The following is a 20480-nucleotide window of genomic DNA, read 5'->3' as shown; positions in this document are numbered from 1 at the left end:
CAGTATTTGTGTTTGTTTTGCTAGTGTTTACTAAGCGCGTGTATCTCTGCCACACAAAGGAAGCTAAAACAGTCCATGCTTTCTGTTGCATTTAGGGCTGCTGTAAGGTTTTAACTGCTTTTTAGATTGATTTTTATTTTTGTAACGAAGACAATTTATGTTATTTTTAAGACCTTTTTCAAAACACCATCTTTCTTCCATAAATAGATCTTTTTCATTGGTGAGGAAACAGGACGGCTTGGTTGGGGAGAAAATAACTTTCCTATTATTTTTACCTTTCCTAGGTATAACATACCTAGGTATAACATACCTAGGAGTATATTTCCTTTTAGCTCAAGCATATGGGATTACTTAACTTTCTTACAGGGGAACAAGTTGGATCCTTATAATACAGCCCTGGTCCAGGGGCCAAGAAAAGAATGAAACTAGTAAATTTTTGTCTAGCTGGATATGAGCACAGAGATCCACTTGTGCTTGCTCAGTTTTTACCCTGACTCCCCAGGAGTGTCTCCTCCAATACCAGGAACCTTCCCCACAGATAAACTTGACCTTCTGCTCCATCCTCTCCTATTTGTGGGGACTCCATTCCTCACTTGCTGACTACCAGAAGAGGGTAATGTGAGAACATTTATTGTTCCATAGCTATTGTAGGGTATTTGAAATCACTTATGTAGTGTGGAATAGTGATCATAGAATCACAGACTATTCCAGGTTGGAAGGGACCCATGCAAGGGAGCACACAAAAATCAGACCATACGTCTGAGAGATTTGTCCAGACACTTCTTGAACTCTGGCAAGCCCAGTGCTGTGACCACACAGTACACATTACAAGGTATGCCACAATTTTTGTTTTTCCCCACTTGGACTAGCCTGTCCCTGCTGTGCCTCTGTCACCCATGTTCTGCAACTGCCAGCTCTTTCTCCTGAGCGTGGTGGACAGGACAGTCCTCCTCCCTAATACTGGGAAAAGCAAGGAGCAGGAGGTAGACTACATGCATGTTTTACTCGTTGCAGACTCTGCACTCTTCTCTTTCCTCCAGAAAGACAGTGGAGCAGTTATGTTGACAAGGAAGCCAGGGTGTGGAATTTGATGTCAGAAGGAATTTTACTAGGGTGGGAAATTGTGCATCTCTGGGATTGAGGGAGAATAAGGTCATCTGTTCATGTGTCCTAGTTCCCCAGTTTTGCAGAACAGCAAGTCCCATCGTCCCTGAAAACATGACTGAGTAATCTAGAAGGCTAATAGTAACATGTTTTTTTTAATGGTATAACAAAAGATGTGAATGCTGCTACCCATATGACTGCATTAGAGTGCTGGAGCCATATGTTGGAGTGCTCAAGATTGGTAAAGCAATAATGGAAAAAAAGCAAAAATAGTCACTTTCTTATTTCATTGGTGGAAAAAAAAAGGGGGGCGGGAGGGAGAGGTATTATAGAAGACACTATTTTTACTGTCACTAATAGGAGCTGTATTTTAAAAAGCAGAAAATACATGTGCATAAAGCAGTGAAGTACTTAACTCACTGTACAGTTCTCTCCATGCCTGCAAATGCTTAGGGCTCTTTCAGTGGAAAACAGGAAAATTATCTTGGTTTATGCCAGAATTCGTTTGATCTGATGTGAGATCAAGTATATTTTAACTGATATTGCAAGTTCTGATACCAACTATAGTGACTACAGTAAAGTTACCAAGAATGATAATATCCCTACTCAAAATGATAAAAAGCAAGCAGTGTTTATTTGGGGTATTGTCTCAGATATGCTTTTACATGTATTCTTGTAGAACCTCAGCTTACAAAGGTTGATGTGGGCCTAGGTAGGGAACAAGAACACAACGTGGTACCACTACACTGACAGATTCTCACTAAATCCAGGAAGTTTGCAATTACAGAAAGATTTCTTCTGGAACCCTAAGTGTTGTTAGCACTAGGATACTGTAAGTGTGGCCAAAAAACAAGAGTTTCAGGTTCAGTCAACCTGAATCAGTTTTACTGTTTTTTACTATCTTTACCATTCCAATGTCACAGAAGCCTATTTTGTTTTGAAAGACAAATCTTTTATTGTAACTTATGTTGGATGGTTCCAGGGCATTTCTAGGTTTGATAAAACTCGGGCTGAAACTTGATTTTGAAGGTACTATTCCCATATCATTATCAGAAAGGTCTAAATCACTGTTGGGTAAAATTCTAGTATCCCAGGCTGCATTCACATGAATTTTGCACCCAGCATTAGAAGAAATTGTGTAAAAATATGCAATTCCAGAAGTATTCATTTCCCAGATTCCCCAGAAGAAACAGATGCTTCCCTACTGCCTAAAGTTTGATACTGTGGTCCTAATAGTGAGTTTTTTCAATACATGTCATGAAATCACAGAATCTCAGAATGACTTGAGTGGAAATCAACCCTCTGGAGAATCTGGCCAATTTCTGCAGGACCACCCAGAGCAGGGTGCCCAGGTCCACATCCAGGCAGCTCCTGAAAATCTTGGAGGAGGAGACCTCACAGCCTCTGGGCAGCCTGTACCAGTGCTCTGTCACCTGCACAGCATAGAAGTGCTGCGTGCTGTTCAAAGGGATCCTCTTGTGCCCCAGTTTGGGCTCATTGCCTCTTGTGCTATTACTGTGTACCACTGGAAAGAGCCTGACTCCCTCCTCTTGCACACTCCTGTCAGGTTTTTATATAGATCCCGTCTGCTGAGCTATCACTTCTCATGACTGAGCATTCCCAACTCTTTCAGCCTTTTCTTAGAGGAAAAATGCTCCAATTCTTTCATGATAGTAATATTCCCTTTCTGGACTCTCGTTAGTTTGTCCAAGTCTCTCAAGAGGGAGAGTCAACTCTTTGAAGGGGTAGATAACAGTAGGACAAGGGGAAATAGCTTTAAGTTGAGGGAGGGAAGATTTAGTTTGGATGTCAGGGGGAAGTTCTTTACTATGAGAGTGGTGAGGTGCTGGAACATGCTGCCCAGAGAGGTTGTAGATGTCCCATCCCTGGAGGTACTCAAGACCAGGTTGGATGGGGCCCTGGGCAGTCTGGTCTAGTATTAAATGGGAGGTTGATGGTCCTGCCTGTGGCAGGGGGGTTGGAGATTCATGATCCTTGAGGTCCCTTCCAACCCGGGCCATTCTGTGATTCTCTCATGTATGGGGGAGCCAAGCACTCCAGGTCTGGCCTCACCAGTGCTGAGCCAAGGAGAAGATCACCTCCCTCCAGCTGCTGGCAGTGCTTTGCGTACTGCAGCCCAGTAGTCTTTATGGCAAGGGTACATTGTTGAATTATTCAACCATATGTCCACCAGGTCTTTTTCTGCCAGAATATTTTGCAACTGGGTAGCCTATAGAGGTGCCTAGTGTTGTTCCCCCCAGGTGCAGTACTTGGCACTTCCCCTCGCTACTTCATGAGGTGAGGCCATTTCTCAGCCTTTCCATGTCTCTCTGGTGGCAGCACAACCCCCTTTTGCATCAGTCATTCCTCCCAGTTTTGTTCCATCTCCAAATTTACTGAGGGTGCAGTCTGCCCCATCATCCAGATCACTGAGATGTTAGACAGATTTGGACCCAGTATTGAACATCCTAGCACTCCGGCTGTACATTGTGCAGTCTATATCCTCACTAGAAGTCCAGCTGGCAAGTCTAGTCCCTGCTGAACTGAAGTCTCTGAATTTCACAACAGTAAGTCTTCATGTGTTGTTTAAAAGTTTGAATTACTGGGACTTCCACCAAGGCTCAAGAGACTAGAATACTTCAGTATTCTTGTCAGTATAGCTCAACCTTCATAGTGTTTGCTGGTTCTTCTGGTAGAATTTGGCATACAGACTTGAACAATACTTTTATTAATAAGAGTCTGGATAGATATGGACCTCATTGTACAGCTAGTGATTGGCTTAACGAGAGGCAGATGCCTGGAATCTTTGTATTGTCTTATCAGGGAAATATTTATATAGAGACTCAAATTTTCAAGTTTGGTTTTATAGAGAGATAAAGGCATCTGCTGCTATTCAATAGAGCTTTTATAATGTTGGCTTGCCTCAATTAATCTAGCGTGAGGCTGCAAAGTATATAAATCTTGAAATGTCCACAGTTGATAAATTGCTGTATTTTGCTCAGTTTATGCAAAAAAGAAAATGAAGAAGCAGATTGGAAAAAAAAAAAAAAAAGCCTGCAAAATTATAAATCAAGTCATTAAACCTCAATCTTCTTTATTGAAGAATTGTTTTGATACTCAGCAAGATTAGGAACTGAACAAAAAACTGGCTAGGGGACATGTTTGCAAGGATTCTGCACATCAGGAAAAATTCCATAAAATAATGTCATCAATGTGATCTAAGTTCAGAACTGTAATTATTCCTTTTCTGCTTTTAGAGCTGTGAATGTAAATGGTAATTTGAACTATTTTTTTCTGTGACTAACATTTTATTTGTTCCTTGAGTTTCTTACTAGTTTTTGTAATACATCTACATTATTGCATGGATTTCATAACTTTTCCATTTGCATCCTTACTCCATAAAGAACTCATAATTTCACCATATAGTTTGCTTTAAAAAGACAGTCCTATAAAACAAGGGCAATCACTCCCCTTCTTTTTTCATGTTTTCAGTAGCAACTTACAGCAACTTTTTCCTACTTCATTGTTAACCCAGAGAATTTTCACATCACTTTATCTGTTGGCTGAGTCTAGGTCATTTTAGTACCTTGTGATCTCAGTAGATCTCTTTCTCTAGAACAAGGAAAATACTGGACTAAAAGTCAGACCTAGAGGAAGGAAGAAGTTTCTTTGTATATGCTAGCAAAGAGTGTATTTGCAAACAAACAAAGCAGACTCCAAGGCACCAGACTTTCCTGTAAGGATCAAATAATGTAATGAACCAGCACAATAAAGTGCTATCATTTTTTTTTTGAAAGGGCACTGCAAGTAGACCCTTATTATCTATTTTAGCCTAGCCTAGTACTCTTATTTCCCTTGAAATAAGGAAGGGGGAAAGTGCTATCTTATTCACTGGGAAAAACAACAGCATGCAAAAGTTTGTGTTCCAGCCATGCACTGTGTAGTGTATCTGGACTTTTATCTTGTAGCTTTTCAGTATGTTATCGTCATTCTTTAAGAAAACTAAAACCTTATTATATGAGCTTTGTTTCTTTCTTGTCTTGTGTCAAAACCATATGAACTGCGCTGGCCTAGACACGCTCTTGAAAAACCTCAGGGCTCACTTAGTGAGCAGATTCTGAGGGGATGCTTTAACTCTTTTGAGAGGTGAGATCACCTAACCTCTTGATCAGTTTAGATCAAATTGTACATTGCAACTTGGATGAAGATAGGAGGGGTTCTGCTCAGTTTTCAAATTCAGCATTTACATAATTGTTTCCTTTCTCCACATGCTGTTTTCTGTTACTTCAGGGAATTTTACTAGATTCAAGGCTTTTCCAATTGCGTGGTTCTAAATCAGAAGCAGCAGGTCTATGCAGAAGATTTTAAGATATTATCAGTTTTTTTCTGCTTGGGTTGATTGGTAATTTAGAGTCAGGCAGTTTTTGCGAATTCTTTGCTTGGCTTAGAGTGTCTCAATTACAGTGATTTATTCAGATAGAAACAACAAAAAAAAAATACAACTGATTTCACCACAAAGATATCAGAAGTCAACTTGGTTATTATTTTTGTATGTCCACCAATTCAATATTGATAACCTTTCATTAGAAATAATCTTCAGCAAGTGGATGACAGAAGTGCATAGGTATTAAACAGTACCTGCTCAAGTAATGTAGTTATTCTGTAGAATAATTATACCATAAAGAATGCTGTCCTGGCCTACAGCATTGATCCAGTCCTTTTGCCATGGAAATAAGTATTCCCGCATATTTCGCAGATAGTTTCTTGGAATCCTTAAGCTTGGTTTTACGCATCATGTAGAGTATGTAGGTGATGAGTAGAGTATTCCTTATCAATCACTATATAAAACGTGAGTAAACAGAAAGTTGTGACTACTACAGAAATCTTACTATGTACACTAAATGCATACTGTTCTATTTTGACAACTGAAGATATTTTGACTTCTTTCTTTTCACCCTTCTTCTCCTTCTTTTCCTTCTTCTCTTTCTTCTCCTCCTTCTCCTTCTTCTCTTTTTCTTCATCCTTTTTTCTTCATCTTTTTCTTTCTTTTTTGTTATGCTTTAAACCAATTGCAAACTCAAAAAAATGGAGTAGTTCTTCCCTACTTTTTCCATAGCACAATTTTTTTTTATGTCCTGCTTTAATAACATTTCATAGCTCTTTGAAACTGTTCCCTGGAGCAACCTTTTATTATTTGTGAAGTAAATCAAACATCATAGTGCTAATTTTTTAGGAGGAATAATGGACTAAAGTCAGAATATTTAAATCTTCAATTGATGTTCTGAATTAAATTTTGAAGCACACAGAAAGATCCAAAACAATATTCTCAAAGCTCTACAGCACCTAAAAAACACATTCGGGAATCCACATACTTGCTCACATTTCTGTATGTAATAAAGAAAATTAATAGAGTGCTGTACTTCTAAGTTCCAGATTGTGTTGTGCAAGGAATGCTTTGCTTGGCTTTAAAGTGCTTGAAGAATATTTTGGAAATGTAAACCAAGAAGAGATGCAAAAAATCAAAAGCATACTTTTTGAAATTCTAATAGAGCAGCAATGCACCAAAAGACCTTATCTAAATGTTTGTAACTCTAAACAGAGGGAAAGGACATGCGACTAAACTGTGAATTTGGTAGCAGCTCACCAAAGTGCCAGGTAATAGCTACTCCTCTATTATTAGAGATAACATGTCCTCTAACAGAGGAAAGTAAGATGAGTTTTTGAAGATGAGAGCTAAAGAAGCTTAGTAGTAGTAGCAGTAGTAGTAGTAGTAGTAGTCGCCGTTGTAGTCGTAGTAGCAGTTTCTTTAATTGCCCTGAATTAAGTCATACTTAGATGAATGGAATTGTACCTTGGATGCCTACATTAGCTCAGAGTTGGTATGCCAGCCTTCACTCGATGTATCTTAAGATGTATTCCTTTTTGACATCACTTAAGCTTTATCATAGTAACCAGGCTGAATACTTTCCTTCTATCCTAATCATTTGAGGTATGCATATGTTACCCTTTCAAACATGGTATAAAAATTTAGTTTAGCATTTCTCAAAATAATAATCTATACATTCAGTGCACTGTGTAATCTTGAGTCCTCATGCTTTCTGTGTAAATATTTGTATCTTGGTAAGTAGGAATTCTCATTAAGAAATAAAACAACTCTGTACCATCTTTTACTTGTGTAGTGTGCAACTGACACATGTAATTACATCCTTTGGAACAACATAGGGAGGAGGGAAGGAGATAGAGTTAGTGAATAATGAAGCGGATAATTTTGTTCACAAAAGGATGGATAGTGCCTTTGTGGTGATCAGTGTCTCTGTATTTCCCCAGAAGAGGTTTCCTATCAAAGCATGGAAATAGTTGGTATTCAGTGGAGTCTATGTAGGTTCACTTTATTGTTTTACAGATGTTACAGTCGTGAACGTTGCTCGTGTTCATTGTCTTCTTGAAAACTTACAAGTATGATAGTTGTGAACAAAACATTAAGTTGCATAGTGTTAAAAAAGTGGAGAGAAATAGAGATTTACTTATGAAAATGGCATGTAGTGTACATGAAAACTGTTTGTTAAATCCTCCAAAACCAGGAAATCTATGTTGATGAGATTAAATAAGCACTACTTGAGACCAACATTTTTACATGCAAGTTAAAATTAATATATCCTGTACATTGGTAAAAGTGCAAACATGCATATTTTACCCAGAGGGTCCTTCCTATAAAAAAGGATCATAAAATCTCATCAACATACTATATTTTCTGCTGAAGATAAATCAGGAAGATTAATGAGGTTAAGTTATTGCTATCTGGTATGCCAGGGAATAAGTTTCAAATTAGAACTTTAATTGTACATTCTATTGCAGTCCTCTTACTAATTCACATTACACCGTATTTCTAAAATCTTTCCTTATTGGGAAGTCTTGAAGTATTTTAAAGGAATGAAAGTAATAGAGTTTTTAAAACCCAAAGTAGATAGAATGGAAATGGCTCTGAAAGCCTATAGAATCAAGGTTATCTATCAAATTTTTAGACCATTCCACAGAATCTTTAAATATTTATATTCTTCCTGTTTAATCACACAAGTGAACTTCAGGTGTAGCAGTGTTAGATACCAAGATAAGAAATTACATCAAGAGATCTCATAAATAGGTTAGTTTTAAAATTACAAGGAATATAATTCCCTGTTATTAAAAAAAAATACTCCACGGCACTTGCTTTTCCAGCAAAAGAGACCAAATGACAGTGTGGTGACAAAATGGACTCAGGTACAAAAGCACTTCAATCAAAGATATATACAATCGTACAAATTAAATCTTGCCTCTGAAAATGTGCACACCAATGCAACTAGTACCATATTTTGACTAACCACTTTTTTTTCTGTCCTTTTACCTTGAGTTGGTAAGTCATGGTGCAGTTGGGGAAGGAGGTATCAGTTCCCCTTCCATTTCCTCAGCATTTAATGTGATCAATGACTATGAAGTTTAGTGCTTCAGAAGGCCTGGAAGACTTTGCTTTACTACTCTTTCTCTCTTGTGCTCTGTAGACTAACCCAAATGGAACTGAGAAGAAAAAGGCTGTTCCTTACCTTAGGCAAAACTTTATGCCAGTATTTATGAATCCATTAATTCATGAATGTTTCTTTTTTCACATCAGTTTAAGGTGTCCCAAGCACATAAAGGAGTTACAGTCAGAATAATACTAAGGAGTTGCTGTAGTTAGGACAAGAATTGTCCGAACTTGCATCTGCTTTAGAACTGCATCTTAAATCTCATACTCAGAAAACATTATGTAAACTAAGCCTATATTACCAGGAAATTCCTGATAGAGCAAATATAGGAGATAACATTAGTAATTCTTTTTGCAGTATCTTTATTTTTTCTTCCATCTTCAGACCTAGGTTACAGTAACAGACTGATAAGTGCTTTAGAAATGCTGAAGGGAGTTTACATTGATTAGATAGATTTTCACAATGGCTCTTGCTAAAGGCAGTTTTCAAGGGCAGGCATAGTAAAATGTTGTTTGTTTGTTTTTTTAAATTATGTTACTTGAAAACTGGATATAATTCTCAGTGATTGAAGCTGACAGAAGAGGAAAAGATGATGGCAAATATATTCTCTGGTGGCATACTGTCATTCACAAATGTTTTCAGTGACCAAAGCAATGACTGAAGTATGAAGTGCTGATTGCAGAGGTTGGGTTGCCATCAGTGAAATCATCTACCACTGTGCACCAACACTTAGGGTAATCAGTTACTTACAGGTGGTGCAGTTTCAATGATAAAATCTTTTCTCAAAACGACCAGAAGATTAAAAAAACTGTTGTTTCACAATGTGGACCATGTCTGCTGATTTCTTTAGTGTAACAATCCAATGATTCTTCCTTCTCAATTCCTTAATAATTCAAATCCTCAGTTATCAGCAAAATGAGCGTGGTGATTTCACTTTTTCGTTTCAAGATCCATTTGATGTTTTTAAGTAACAAGAACATCCTCCAGTGCCTGATATTTCGAAGATTCTGATTAATGAAAAACCAATGAAGTGACAGATTTACAGATCTTATAAATCTTGCAGTATTCATTAAATGAGTCTGGAGATCCTTGTCCTGCAAACATTTATGGAACTGCTTAAAATATAAGGTGCATTTATTAGGGTTTGTAAATGCAAAGAAGAATCTAACACAACACTAGGATCTTAACTCAGAGTTTAATGGTTATATTTTTTCCATCCATAATATCTACATATAAACTGTGCAGAGCAGCAGTAAAGCATGATATATATATTTAGGTAAAATGAGTGATGTATCTTCACTGTCCAGTTCAGGGCATTTCAGGCATCTGATTTAGATGCAGCTCTAAGTATTTGTGGTAGAAACGTAAGTTTCTGAAATAACTAATTCCTTTTAGACGAGGATCTCTATTAGGATCTCCATTAGTTGTCTGTTCTGGCCTAAATTAGTGTGTAATCCAGAGACATTTAAAATTAAATAAGTCAAATTATTCTTATTGTTAAAATACATCTCAATCTGATTGTTTAGAAATAGCAATGGAAAAATGACTGTTATCAGTGAAGAAACTTAGAGCCACTCAGGAAAATCAACCACCAAAACTGACGTCATATAAAGTCATAATTTTAAAAACAGATCTACAGATGAGACTTAAGACTGTTACAGAGTGAAATATGTATTTCTTTGTTCCTGTGAATAATGTGCTTGTTTATTAAGTAGGCAGAGCAGGAATTATGGTGTCCTTAATTTCTCATTTCTTTACTTGTCATTTTCTAAATGACATTGTAGGAGACTTCACTGTTGTCACCTAGCAACTATGAAGTATTTTTTTGGAAGAAAGAAATAAATGTACTTTTATATATGTCCCTTCCAATATTTTCTGTTCTTATGAATTTTAAATGAGAAAAGGGAATAATTTTAAAAAATCAGTATTTGCAATGATTATCTCCATCTCTTTTTTGAGATATTGCAGTTATTTTCTAGTCAGAGAGTCACAGTGAATTAGCCCTTGGCAAATATTTAATTTTTAATGGAAACCACTGCTGCATTGAGTTAAAGCAAGTAAAAGCTTCTCATTTATCCTAGAACGATCCTGCCGCTGCATCCAGTTCTCATGTTGCATGTTCTGCAGTTCTGTATGTTTCCATTGTTTTCAGAACCTATTCTTTTCTGGTTATGGAAATTCTAATAACTAAATGACAATAAATGTTGAATACTGAAATGCCTGCCGCAACAACACCTGCTTTGAAGACTGTTTCATTTTCACGTAATTCATGGGGGCTCGATAGCTAAAGTTTTGTGCAATTTGAGTTGAAGAAATACGTATTTAAAATAATTTGAGAAATGTCCTACACTCATTTTCAGTTCTCCTTTGCCCTTGGTGGAACAACACTGTTTGGGAATGTATTTCTTCCTAATAGTCTGCATTTTTAAGAAACTTTAAGGGATGAAATAGGATGAATAGCCACAAAGATAATGTGTGGGCTGCTGTGCAGCAGCATCCCCAGAGAGTGATATGTCAGAAAAGACATTAAAAAAAATTCTACAATGAAAAATATATTTCTCACAAGTAAGGAAAGATCTTGACAGATCATCTGTTATGAGGTATCTGCTTTGTTCTTTACTTATGGGACAAATGGGATTTCTCCATATAATTCATTGTGGATTATCGTTCTGTTGCAGTTTGTGTAATGGTAGCACATGGGGAATTTAGGAAATGACACTCCAGCTGTCTTTTACAATAACTGTTTCTTTTTATGCTTTCACACCGTAATATCTTTTCCTTCAAATTATCCTTTCTGTACACCTCTCACTGAAATATGTGTGTGCATTCCAAAAAGAGTTCTAAAAAATGAGTCTCTGCATAAAGTCTGTTCTCTCTGTACGATAGATTTTATTTCAGTCACAAACTTGTTGATTAAAAAGAAAGAATAATCTGCATTTACAGTTCTTTTTCTATAATGCATGCTTGATGAGGAAAATGAAGTCAATATATAGGAACTGGAAACGTAAATCTGTTTCCTACTTTTCATTTTTGATATAGTTGTATTCTGACAAACAGTTTTATCTATGTTGAATATATATTGTTAGGAGATATTTTATTTGTAGGACTCGTTAAGCTTATCTTTGTTTTTAGGAGTTCCAAACAGGTGGGAAAAATTGAATCCATGTATTTGCAGATGAGAAGCAGATGAGCTGCCCAGACAAGTGCATTGCATGTTGTGTATCTTTCCTGAATTCAGTACTGTAAAAATTTTTCCCAGTTGTCTCTAGAGATTTACTCTTAATTGATTTGTTTAAAATAATTTTATGAAAGTTCATTACTCTGGAACAGGGAGAAGCAGGGAGTCCTTGAGAGTATATTTGAGTCCTCCATATTTCAAGGTGTAGACTTGGAAGCTGTATTAGTGAGACTCTTTCTTTGTAATACCACACGTAATGGTTAATGGATTAAACTCATAACCACTTGCTACACAATGTCTTCTGTGAAGTAATCTCTAGCACAGAGACTACAAGGAAACTAGAATTCTCTGTATTTTCACTACCTTCACTTCCTGATGAAGGTACTCAGCCAAGTTTTAGATAGAACAAACAGTTTGGTTTTTTGTTCTACCTTCTGGGGCTTTGTTGATGAACATTTCCATTTTGCCTTGTGTTTAAATGGTTATCTCTCAGTGCTGTCTGAGAATAGAATCATAGAATGGCTTGGGTTTGAAGGGACCCCAAGAATCATCAAGTTCCAACTGACTGCTACCGGTAGGGCCACTAACCTCCAGAGAGTGAACTTTGCAAGAAATTGTGGCATTGATCACTGTTTTTGCCTAGAGAGAACAATTCCTTATTCAGCGTACCCTGATTTACTGCAAAAAAACTTTCCATCTAGCCTGAGCTCAGATTGCTGTGGATTTGAATGACTTGCTTAAGACACCATTGGCCAATAAATGATCAGATCATCATTTACACTTTTTTGGCAAACAGAAACAAAATTATAAATCATCTTAAGATTTAAAGCATTCAAATTCTCTATCTTGGTAGGTAACTGCATTTTTCAGAGCTGTATCCAAAGGCAATATCCCATGATTAAGAAAAATATCACTAGTAGTAGTTCAATTTGCAAACTTTAAATTTTTTTCTAAAGAAGTGCAGAAAACTATAGAGCGAACAAACTGAAACCATTTGATATGGCCTCTGTTTTTCTCACATTACTCTGTACAAACTTCTTAGAATTAATCCATGTATTTCCAGAAGTTTTCAAATTGTACCAATTGTATCAATTTAATGAAAATAGTAAAAGAAAATTTGTTTTAGATATCAAATGTCCCCATGTTTCATTGACTTCAGAAAGAGATCAAGGGTTTATTTTTACTTTTTTGCTCTTTAATAATGGAATCGTTGGGGTTTGAACAATAATACGTTTCAGGTATGAGGACAAAGGACAGTGTCTTCTATTTCATGGGCGTTATCTATTTTAAACCGCTCAGAAAATATTGAGGTCCTGTGAGAGGCACAAGCTTCCTGATGTTTTCCCTTACCTTGGGACTTAGCCATTTCTGACTTCTGATACCAAAAAAAGCAATAATAGAGATAATGTGCTTTCATTTTCCTCTTGAATCAAAGATTAAATTGTACTGATCATTCCAGTGAAAAGATCAAAACATGAATTAAGGCTGGCCGTTGTCCTGATAGAATTCCACTGGTTCACTTGCCAATTAAATATTTTTACTCCACAATGAATTTTTCAGTATGGAATGATAGAATACGTCTACATTAAATGAGTTAGAGACAGGGTAATGTCTTGGTAAACCATCGACAGGTGAAAATCAAGAAATTATGTAAATATGTGTGTCATAAACTCGCTTGCTGCCTGTATGCTAGATTGCGTGCTTCATAAATGCAAATTCATATTTTTAGGACTTTAAACTTTCTCATTTTTTATTGAATTTATTAACTACAGCACAAAGGTTGAGTGAATACTAGATAGATTATATCATTCAGGAAATCATATCATTTTTATTTTCTGGCAAAAAATCACCTTGATGGCGTAAGTTATGTTTTAGAAAAGATAACGTATATGCTAGATTAATTCACCTTTTTTTAATACCTAAATGTGTTTTGATGCATGAACTATCTGCCAAGAAATAAGTAAAACTTGTGGATATGTCAAAAATAAAACCTGTTTGTACAGTGTATAATTCTGCACCCAAATACTGCAACTCCAGCGCTGATGACGAAGCTCTTTCTGCTTCATCTATGTGAATAAGCAGATCTACACAGAGAATTTGTATAGCACAAGTTGAAGAGACTCTGTGTTACAAGCATACAACTTTTGAAAGATTCACAAACACTTCACATGCAAATAATTCTTTGTACTGTTATGCAAATTATTTCATGTCAAATTTTTTGACAATATTTGGAGCTATGCATAAATATCATTTAAATAAAACTATATTTTTGCTCAACAAAAGAATCAACTAAATGGTGCTTTAAACAACAATACCCATGAGTACTGTTTGCCTTTCTCCTTGGTTTATCCATAAGGTAACTTGCTGCGTGCATTTCTTAATGTCACTTTGCTTTCTTTTCCTTTTTTAGAGTTTCTTTGAAGGACAGTCTGCACCGTGGGATTCAGCTAAGAAAGATGAGAACAGAATGAAAAATAGATACGGGAATATCATTGCATGTGAGTGTTGACAACATAATTGTGCACTGTGTTAACTTGTCTTCGGAACTGGATAAGAGTGGCCACCAGCCTCTTGCTTGCATTGAGCTTATATTTCTTTTCTCTGATTAAGAACATAAAAGTGAGGGAAGAAGTTAAATTTTTTTGAGAAAACTGTCAGATAGTGTATTTTTTCCACTATCCTACTGTATACCTTCCATTCTGTGATTACCATTTCGTTAATGTAAATTGACATCCTTAACCAGTGCTCAGCTCCAACTGCTCCCAAACTGCTCCTGGCAACTTAGTGGAAGAACAGTCATGGTGTCATGGGTTAATGTCTTGACATTGGGTTCTGGATGTTGAAGGAATGGACAATACTGCTGCTTAAGTATTCCTTGATAACTAAGACACTGTAAGTTAACCTATTAACAGTCTCTAGGGAAAAAGAATACATTTGTTTTACTGTGAAAACTGCTAAGCTTGATGAAGGTTAGATATGCTGATAATCCAAAAACCTTAGTGGATGGTCATTTGTTTTAATGAGTGACCGCTAAATCTGGCATTATAAGATTGCAAAACACTGTGACAAAAGATGCTGTAAATGAACACCAACTCAGAAAAGAGCATGCAATTTACTGAAAGAGGAAATTAAATTTTCTAGAGAAATGTGAGCTGGAGCATATGTAAAAGGTGTTAACTAGTCTGGTTTTACTGGCTTCTCTGCAGGCAATCTTTAATGTGTAACAAACTTTCTATCATGAGAAACGTAGCAATACATTAGATGGCTATCACCACTTAAGTATAAATACTGAAGATGTAAAAAAAAATTCCAAAGAACATTCTCTAGCTTTACGTTTGCTATTCTTCTGTGACCTTCTATTTCCAGTCCAAGCCTATGACAGTAAGTCTTTTAGTCATTGTTTAGGTTTTTTTGTCTGTTCTTTAATGTCACTTTATACATTACCTTTCACTTTGACTCCCTTTGGCTGAAGTAAACAGGAGACTTACAGTACTGTATGTCTAAGCAGAGGAAGTAATGAGTAGCAAAGAGAAAGCAAGTAAAAGATATTAGATACACAAATCAATGGCAATTACAAGTAATACCGAAGGCTCTCTAAGAGAGCTAACATTACTCTGATCATTTGGATCTCAATTTACTTTTAATGTCATCAGTGTTTGTCTCACAGAAGGAGTTAGTGGAATTGTTATCAATAGCATTACCTATTTAGGTTGCTATGAAAACATAGCTAATGCAAATTAAAATTCACTAGAGTAAAGGGCAGTATCTTAAGAGAAGCCGAAAGTGCCCACAGCTTGTCATCTGTTAAAGAGACATATGGAAATGGAGTAGCTGTTTAATTATGCTGTATGGTTTTCTGCTAATACATGATTGCCTGGCTTCAAGTCTGAGAGTGGTCCACTTTTGAAAATCCATCCCACAGAGCTGTTTGAAGTATTGACTTTAGCTTTTAAAACATTTTACTAAATTGCCTTTTTATACTGTGTTTAAAGAAGTAAAAATACTGTAGATGGTTTAGATGCCATCAATTATATGATTATAGTGAAATGTATATTTTTTTCTGTAAAAAGTTTAATGTAATTTTTTCCATCCATTTATCCTCTTTGTTTAAATTTTCCCCAGGACACTACTGTTACATTATTACTTGTAGTCGTTATTGTTCTCTGAAGGAGCTAAAACAAAAGCACCAAGCTGCCAGCAGTGTATGAGCCTGTCAAAATGGCAACATGCTTTACATCACCTAAGTGATGTGCAAGCATACCCTACCTTCTGTATGAAAATAGCTACAACTTGTGAGCCTCTGTATCAAGAAGCTGAATCATGACCACAGTCCAGTGACCTGCACGAAATGTGTTTCTTCTATATTGAACACAAAAGGCTTTGTGCTTTCTCGTTAACAACTAAAAACAGAATCTAAGCTAAGAGAATCTAGCTAAGCTAACAGAATCTTCTTAACTCAAGAAATATTTGGTGTCTGTTTTAATAGTGTAGAATTATGCATAGAGTTTGTAAAAATCTGTTGCTTTTGTACAGGAGAGATCTTGAAGTAATTTCAAGATGAGAAGGGTTACATATTTATCTTTACCTAACCCAAGATTGACTCAATGAAAAGAGAATATTGATCACAGCTTTTAAAAGCAGCTAAGGATTTTAGCTGAGACATTTCTAAAAGGCTAGATTAGCAAACAATTAGCGAGGCATGTCCCAAAACAGTGTCATTGCCTAGGCGTGCTAATCAGCTGGCTACTCAAGGGGCTTGTTAGAGATCACAGGCTGCAGACTGGCATATACATATTGTTGGTAAAGTGAGGGGGGCAAAACTGTTTATAATCCATTACCTGTTACCACTTTCTACAAAGACAAATGGATTCTAACATTCAATTCATTTTGAAAGATCAAGTGATCAGTGCAAAATTGAATTTGATAAAGAGGTAACAAAATAACAAGCTGAAAAAGAGAATATTCAAAAACTAGAAATCGTTAAGAGCAATCTGAAGTATATAGGAACAAAATACTTTCCAAATCTAGACAGCCTAGAGGCTGTAGGTGGAATGTACATGTTGGAAGAATATGTGGTTTCTGTACCACTTAGGCTTATACTTGGTATAAACACAGGTGTACACACAGAAAAACATTTTATTGACTGAAGAAAATTTTATGGTTAAGAAGTGCTGCTACACAGCATGGAGTTGAATGAAGTTCTCGAAGAAATTAAAAAAACAATTACTTCAGCTCCACAGCATGTGGATGAATGTTGGAATCTCCATTATTTCCAGAGTACACAGAATCTTTGATGAAAATGCAGGACGTACGTGAGAACAAAAAAGGGCAAAAAGATTATATGAAGATATAGTTATGAAGTAATTTATTTAGTTTTGTGTAATCTGAAGCATAAGTAACTGCAAGGAGAGAATAGAGTTAAATGAAATAATATAACAGAAAAAGTAAAGGTACTTACGTGGTATATATTAGTCTAAAAGAAATAACAGGAGGTCATATTTTTAACCTCTTGCTTAGTGGAAATTTTAAGTTTGGTGGGTCCAATAAGTAGCTCAGCAACATGCAAATCATCAAAGACAGTATTTAGTTGCCTGAATATAGGCATGCAGTGCCATTTCAAGTAACCGAGGACATAAAAAAACAGTTGTACTGTTCCATACTGGCAGCTGAAGGCTGGGCTATGTATAGTGGCATGAGTGCTTGTGTTTGAACAATTTAATTCAATGACTGTAAGTACTTCATGAAATATATAGATAGACATTTTTATTAGCCCAAGTTTTCCTGATAAGAATTCTTTTAAGGAAATGATGCATGAAATCGTGAAAATATGAATGAAGACATACCATGAGTCCAAGCAAGCTTGACTTCTAGAGTCCATTGACTTCAGTAGAAGTTGGATCAGGTCCTAAAATGATAAAAGCAGCAACCATATCCAAAGATTAGAAAGTTTCTAATGTAGTATCTTAAGTAAGATGGACTTTCAGAATTACGAGCCTTTGAGCTAAAGCTCTGTTCTGAGAAAACTGATGAATTGCTTAATTAAGCAGAGAATAGCACAGCACTTGTGTAGCTTGATAAGGTCAGACAATGATAGGTTATGTAATGGAACATTGCGTCTTTATAAATTTTTAGTCTTGGAAAAGTGAATAAAAAGGCTGAAAAGGATGACCTGATTAACTTAATTGATTTGAATATTCCTACATTCTTGGAAAAACTCATTCTTAAAGACTTTTGGGTGATGTAATCACAACAGACTAGCAGAATATTAGCTGTGCAGTACCGAGGGCTGCAAAGCTGTGAAAAATATATCTACAGCTATGCCCTTGCTGTCTCCCAAGGGAATCCCCAGGAAGACTAGACTTTGAGATGTGTAGTCACTGAGACTTGGAGCATAAAAGGTTGAAATCACAAATTTGCCTCTTCCTTTCCTACTCATCCATTTGAAAACCTTTTTACTTGTCACTGTAAAACAATGTTGTTTTAAGAACCGTTTGTCCTCTCTTTCCTCCTCCACACTGTGGGCAATCATGCAGTGGTTTATATAAGCTACTTCATGTTCTTTCATTAGTTTTTGTTATTTGGTAGCACTTTTTATAAGTTGAAAAATATTAGCTATTGAAAACATGGGTGACAAATTTCCCTTGTGCTCTAGTGCTTGCTTATTTACATTTGCAAGAAAATAATGACAATCAATAAGGCTTGTAGTTAGTTGTAAGTCAGATAGCAAGTGGCCCTCAAAAACAGTAATATATAAGTGTGTAATCAGCACAAGTTGATAGTAAATAAAGCAGTGGTAAAGTGGCTATTGACTGTGTCTCCATCCTTGAGTTGATTGACATCATACCCTTAAGTGTCTTCAAAGTATTGTTTTATCAACAACTTGTACAGATCCTGGAACAATAGTGTTTAGTCACTTTTGAACCAAGAGAAGCATATTCTAAATTCTTGAAGAAACCCTGCCAGCTTTCTGAGATTCCTTTACGGGGGGATGTAGCCTCTAGCACTTCCTAATCACTGCTGTGGAATCATAAAGAAAATGAGGCAGCTGACAGGAAATAAATTTATACCCTGGAGTTTTGGATTGGAATTTGGAAATAAGAGTTGGAAGTGTTTGCTAATGGGTAGAATTCCTGGATAGATACAGATGGCAACCATGGAGCAAACTTCAGTGACAAAGTCATTATCTGATTGCTTTGTTATTACTTTATTTTGCTTTCTCTTATGGAAACATAATAAAAATGAGTTTTTGTTCGAAACTGTGAGTTGACAGTATGTCTTCTGGAAGAATTTAAATTTATTTTGAGTACTAGCATAAACATTTCCAAATAACTAAACCATAGAAAACTTTATGTTAATTATGAACTGACAAAGGTATGATGGTGTTATCAAGACAAAGAAAAATAATTGCAAAGGATTGCACATTAGAAATATTTAAGGTGTTCAGATTGAGAATGAAAGGGGATTTGGAAAGCCTCATGAATGACCAAAATTAAGATTAAATGTATATACAGTACACTAATGGACAAAGAAAACCAACCATGAACTTGCCAAGAATGATATATTATTTTTTCTTTAACATTAAGATTTTGGTGTCATATTCGTTTCTGAATGTCTTTAGTTACCTTATTTTTCTCTCCACTGTTTGTGTTTCAGATGATCATTCTCGAGTGAGATTGCAGCCCATTGAAGGAGAAACAAACTCCGATTACATCAATGGAAATTATATTGATGTGCGTATACTGATATAGTCAACAAACATAGCGTTATGTTCTAGGAGGCAGCTTTTACTATTCTCACATTATTCATTGTTTAGCAGCTAATATCAGCTGCTGCTAAACATTTTTGGACGCTACTGTCTTTGGAAGATAGGTGTACATTAAAGGAAACAAGTAGTTGTGTTGGTTTTGTCAACAGGCAAATCAAAAGAGCATTATATATTATATATTTCCTCAAACTGTCAATAGGCTGAAACTTTGCCAGCAATGCTGTATGGCTACTATGCCTACTAGTGCTTATCTGGGCTAACAAAATGTTATTTTCACTTTCTGTCAACAGCTTGGCATCATTCCACATTTAAAAGAAAGCTGTTTGCATATTAATGTGACAAAACTCTGTAATGCCTAATGCAGAGATTTGCAATCTCTTGTCATCTCTGCACTTTTAAGTTGCCTTCAAAGTATATTCTGCAGCTGTTAACCAGTACTTCCAATGCAAGCAAGACATTTCATTAAATATGTAGGCTCTTTAATTATTGAAGGTGGCTTCTTTGTTCATTCTGCATCATGTTAACTTAATGTTTTACATTAGAATAAATTCTTTAAGAGACAAGGTGGTTTTGGTTGAAAGAATGAACTCAAAAGTAGAATTGAAAATCATTGCAAAGTCAATACTGTCTAAAGTCATAAATCTGTGGATAGCAAAGATAATTATTTCATTATTTGCATGGAGTGCTAGATGTTTGGCTAAGTAAAACAAGTGTCACTTTATAAGAAACAGCATCTGCTAAAGATCTCTATTTACGTCTGAGAAAATGGTGTCACAGTTTGAAGTTCAAATTTAGAACCAATGTAAAACAGGAATGTAAGAGATGTTTTTCTCAGAATACAGAAGTGATAGAACTGTTCAAGAAAAGTAGGTTTCTTCAGTTAAACAATCTGAAGTCTGAAGTTGTAAAAGTCTGGGGATAACTCCCATTGATG

The 20480-nt window shown here is 36.0% G+C and overlaps 1 protein-coding gene across 6 annotated transcripts in view; it reads left to right on the top strand.

The window, feature by feature from the left end:
* PTPRM (protein tyrosine phosphatase receptor type M) overlaps positions 1 to 20480 on the top strand; it is a 454600-nt gene that overhangs the window by 378199 nt on the left and 55921 nt on the right. For all 6 annotated transcript variants that reach the window (XM_085220805.1, XM_085220804.1, XM_085220803.1 and 3 more), the window contains 2 exons: positions 14192 to 14279; positions 19435 to 19511. In XM_085220805.1, coding sequence (XP_085076931.1) covers positions 14192 to 14279; positions 19435 to 19511 — 165 coding nt within the window. The remainder of the gene's footprint in view (positions 1 to 14191; positions 14280 to 19434; positions 19512 to 20480) is intronic.

Source organism: Meleagris gallopavo, chromosome 3 (genome assembly GCF_905368555.1).
Source record: "Meleagris gallopavo chromosome 3, MGAL_WU_HG_1.1, whole genome shotgun sequence".
NCBI lineage: Eukaryota > Metazoa > Chordata > Aves > Galliformes > Phasianidae > Meleagris > Meleagris gallopavo.
Note: the sequence above shows the minus strand (reverse complement) of the source record. Positions and strands in the feature narration are given on the sequence as shown.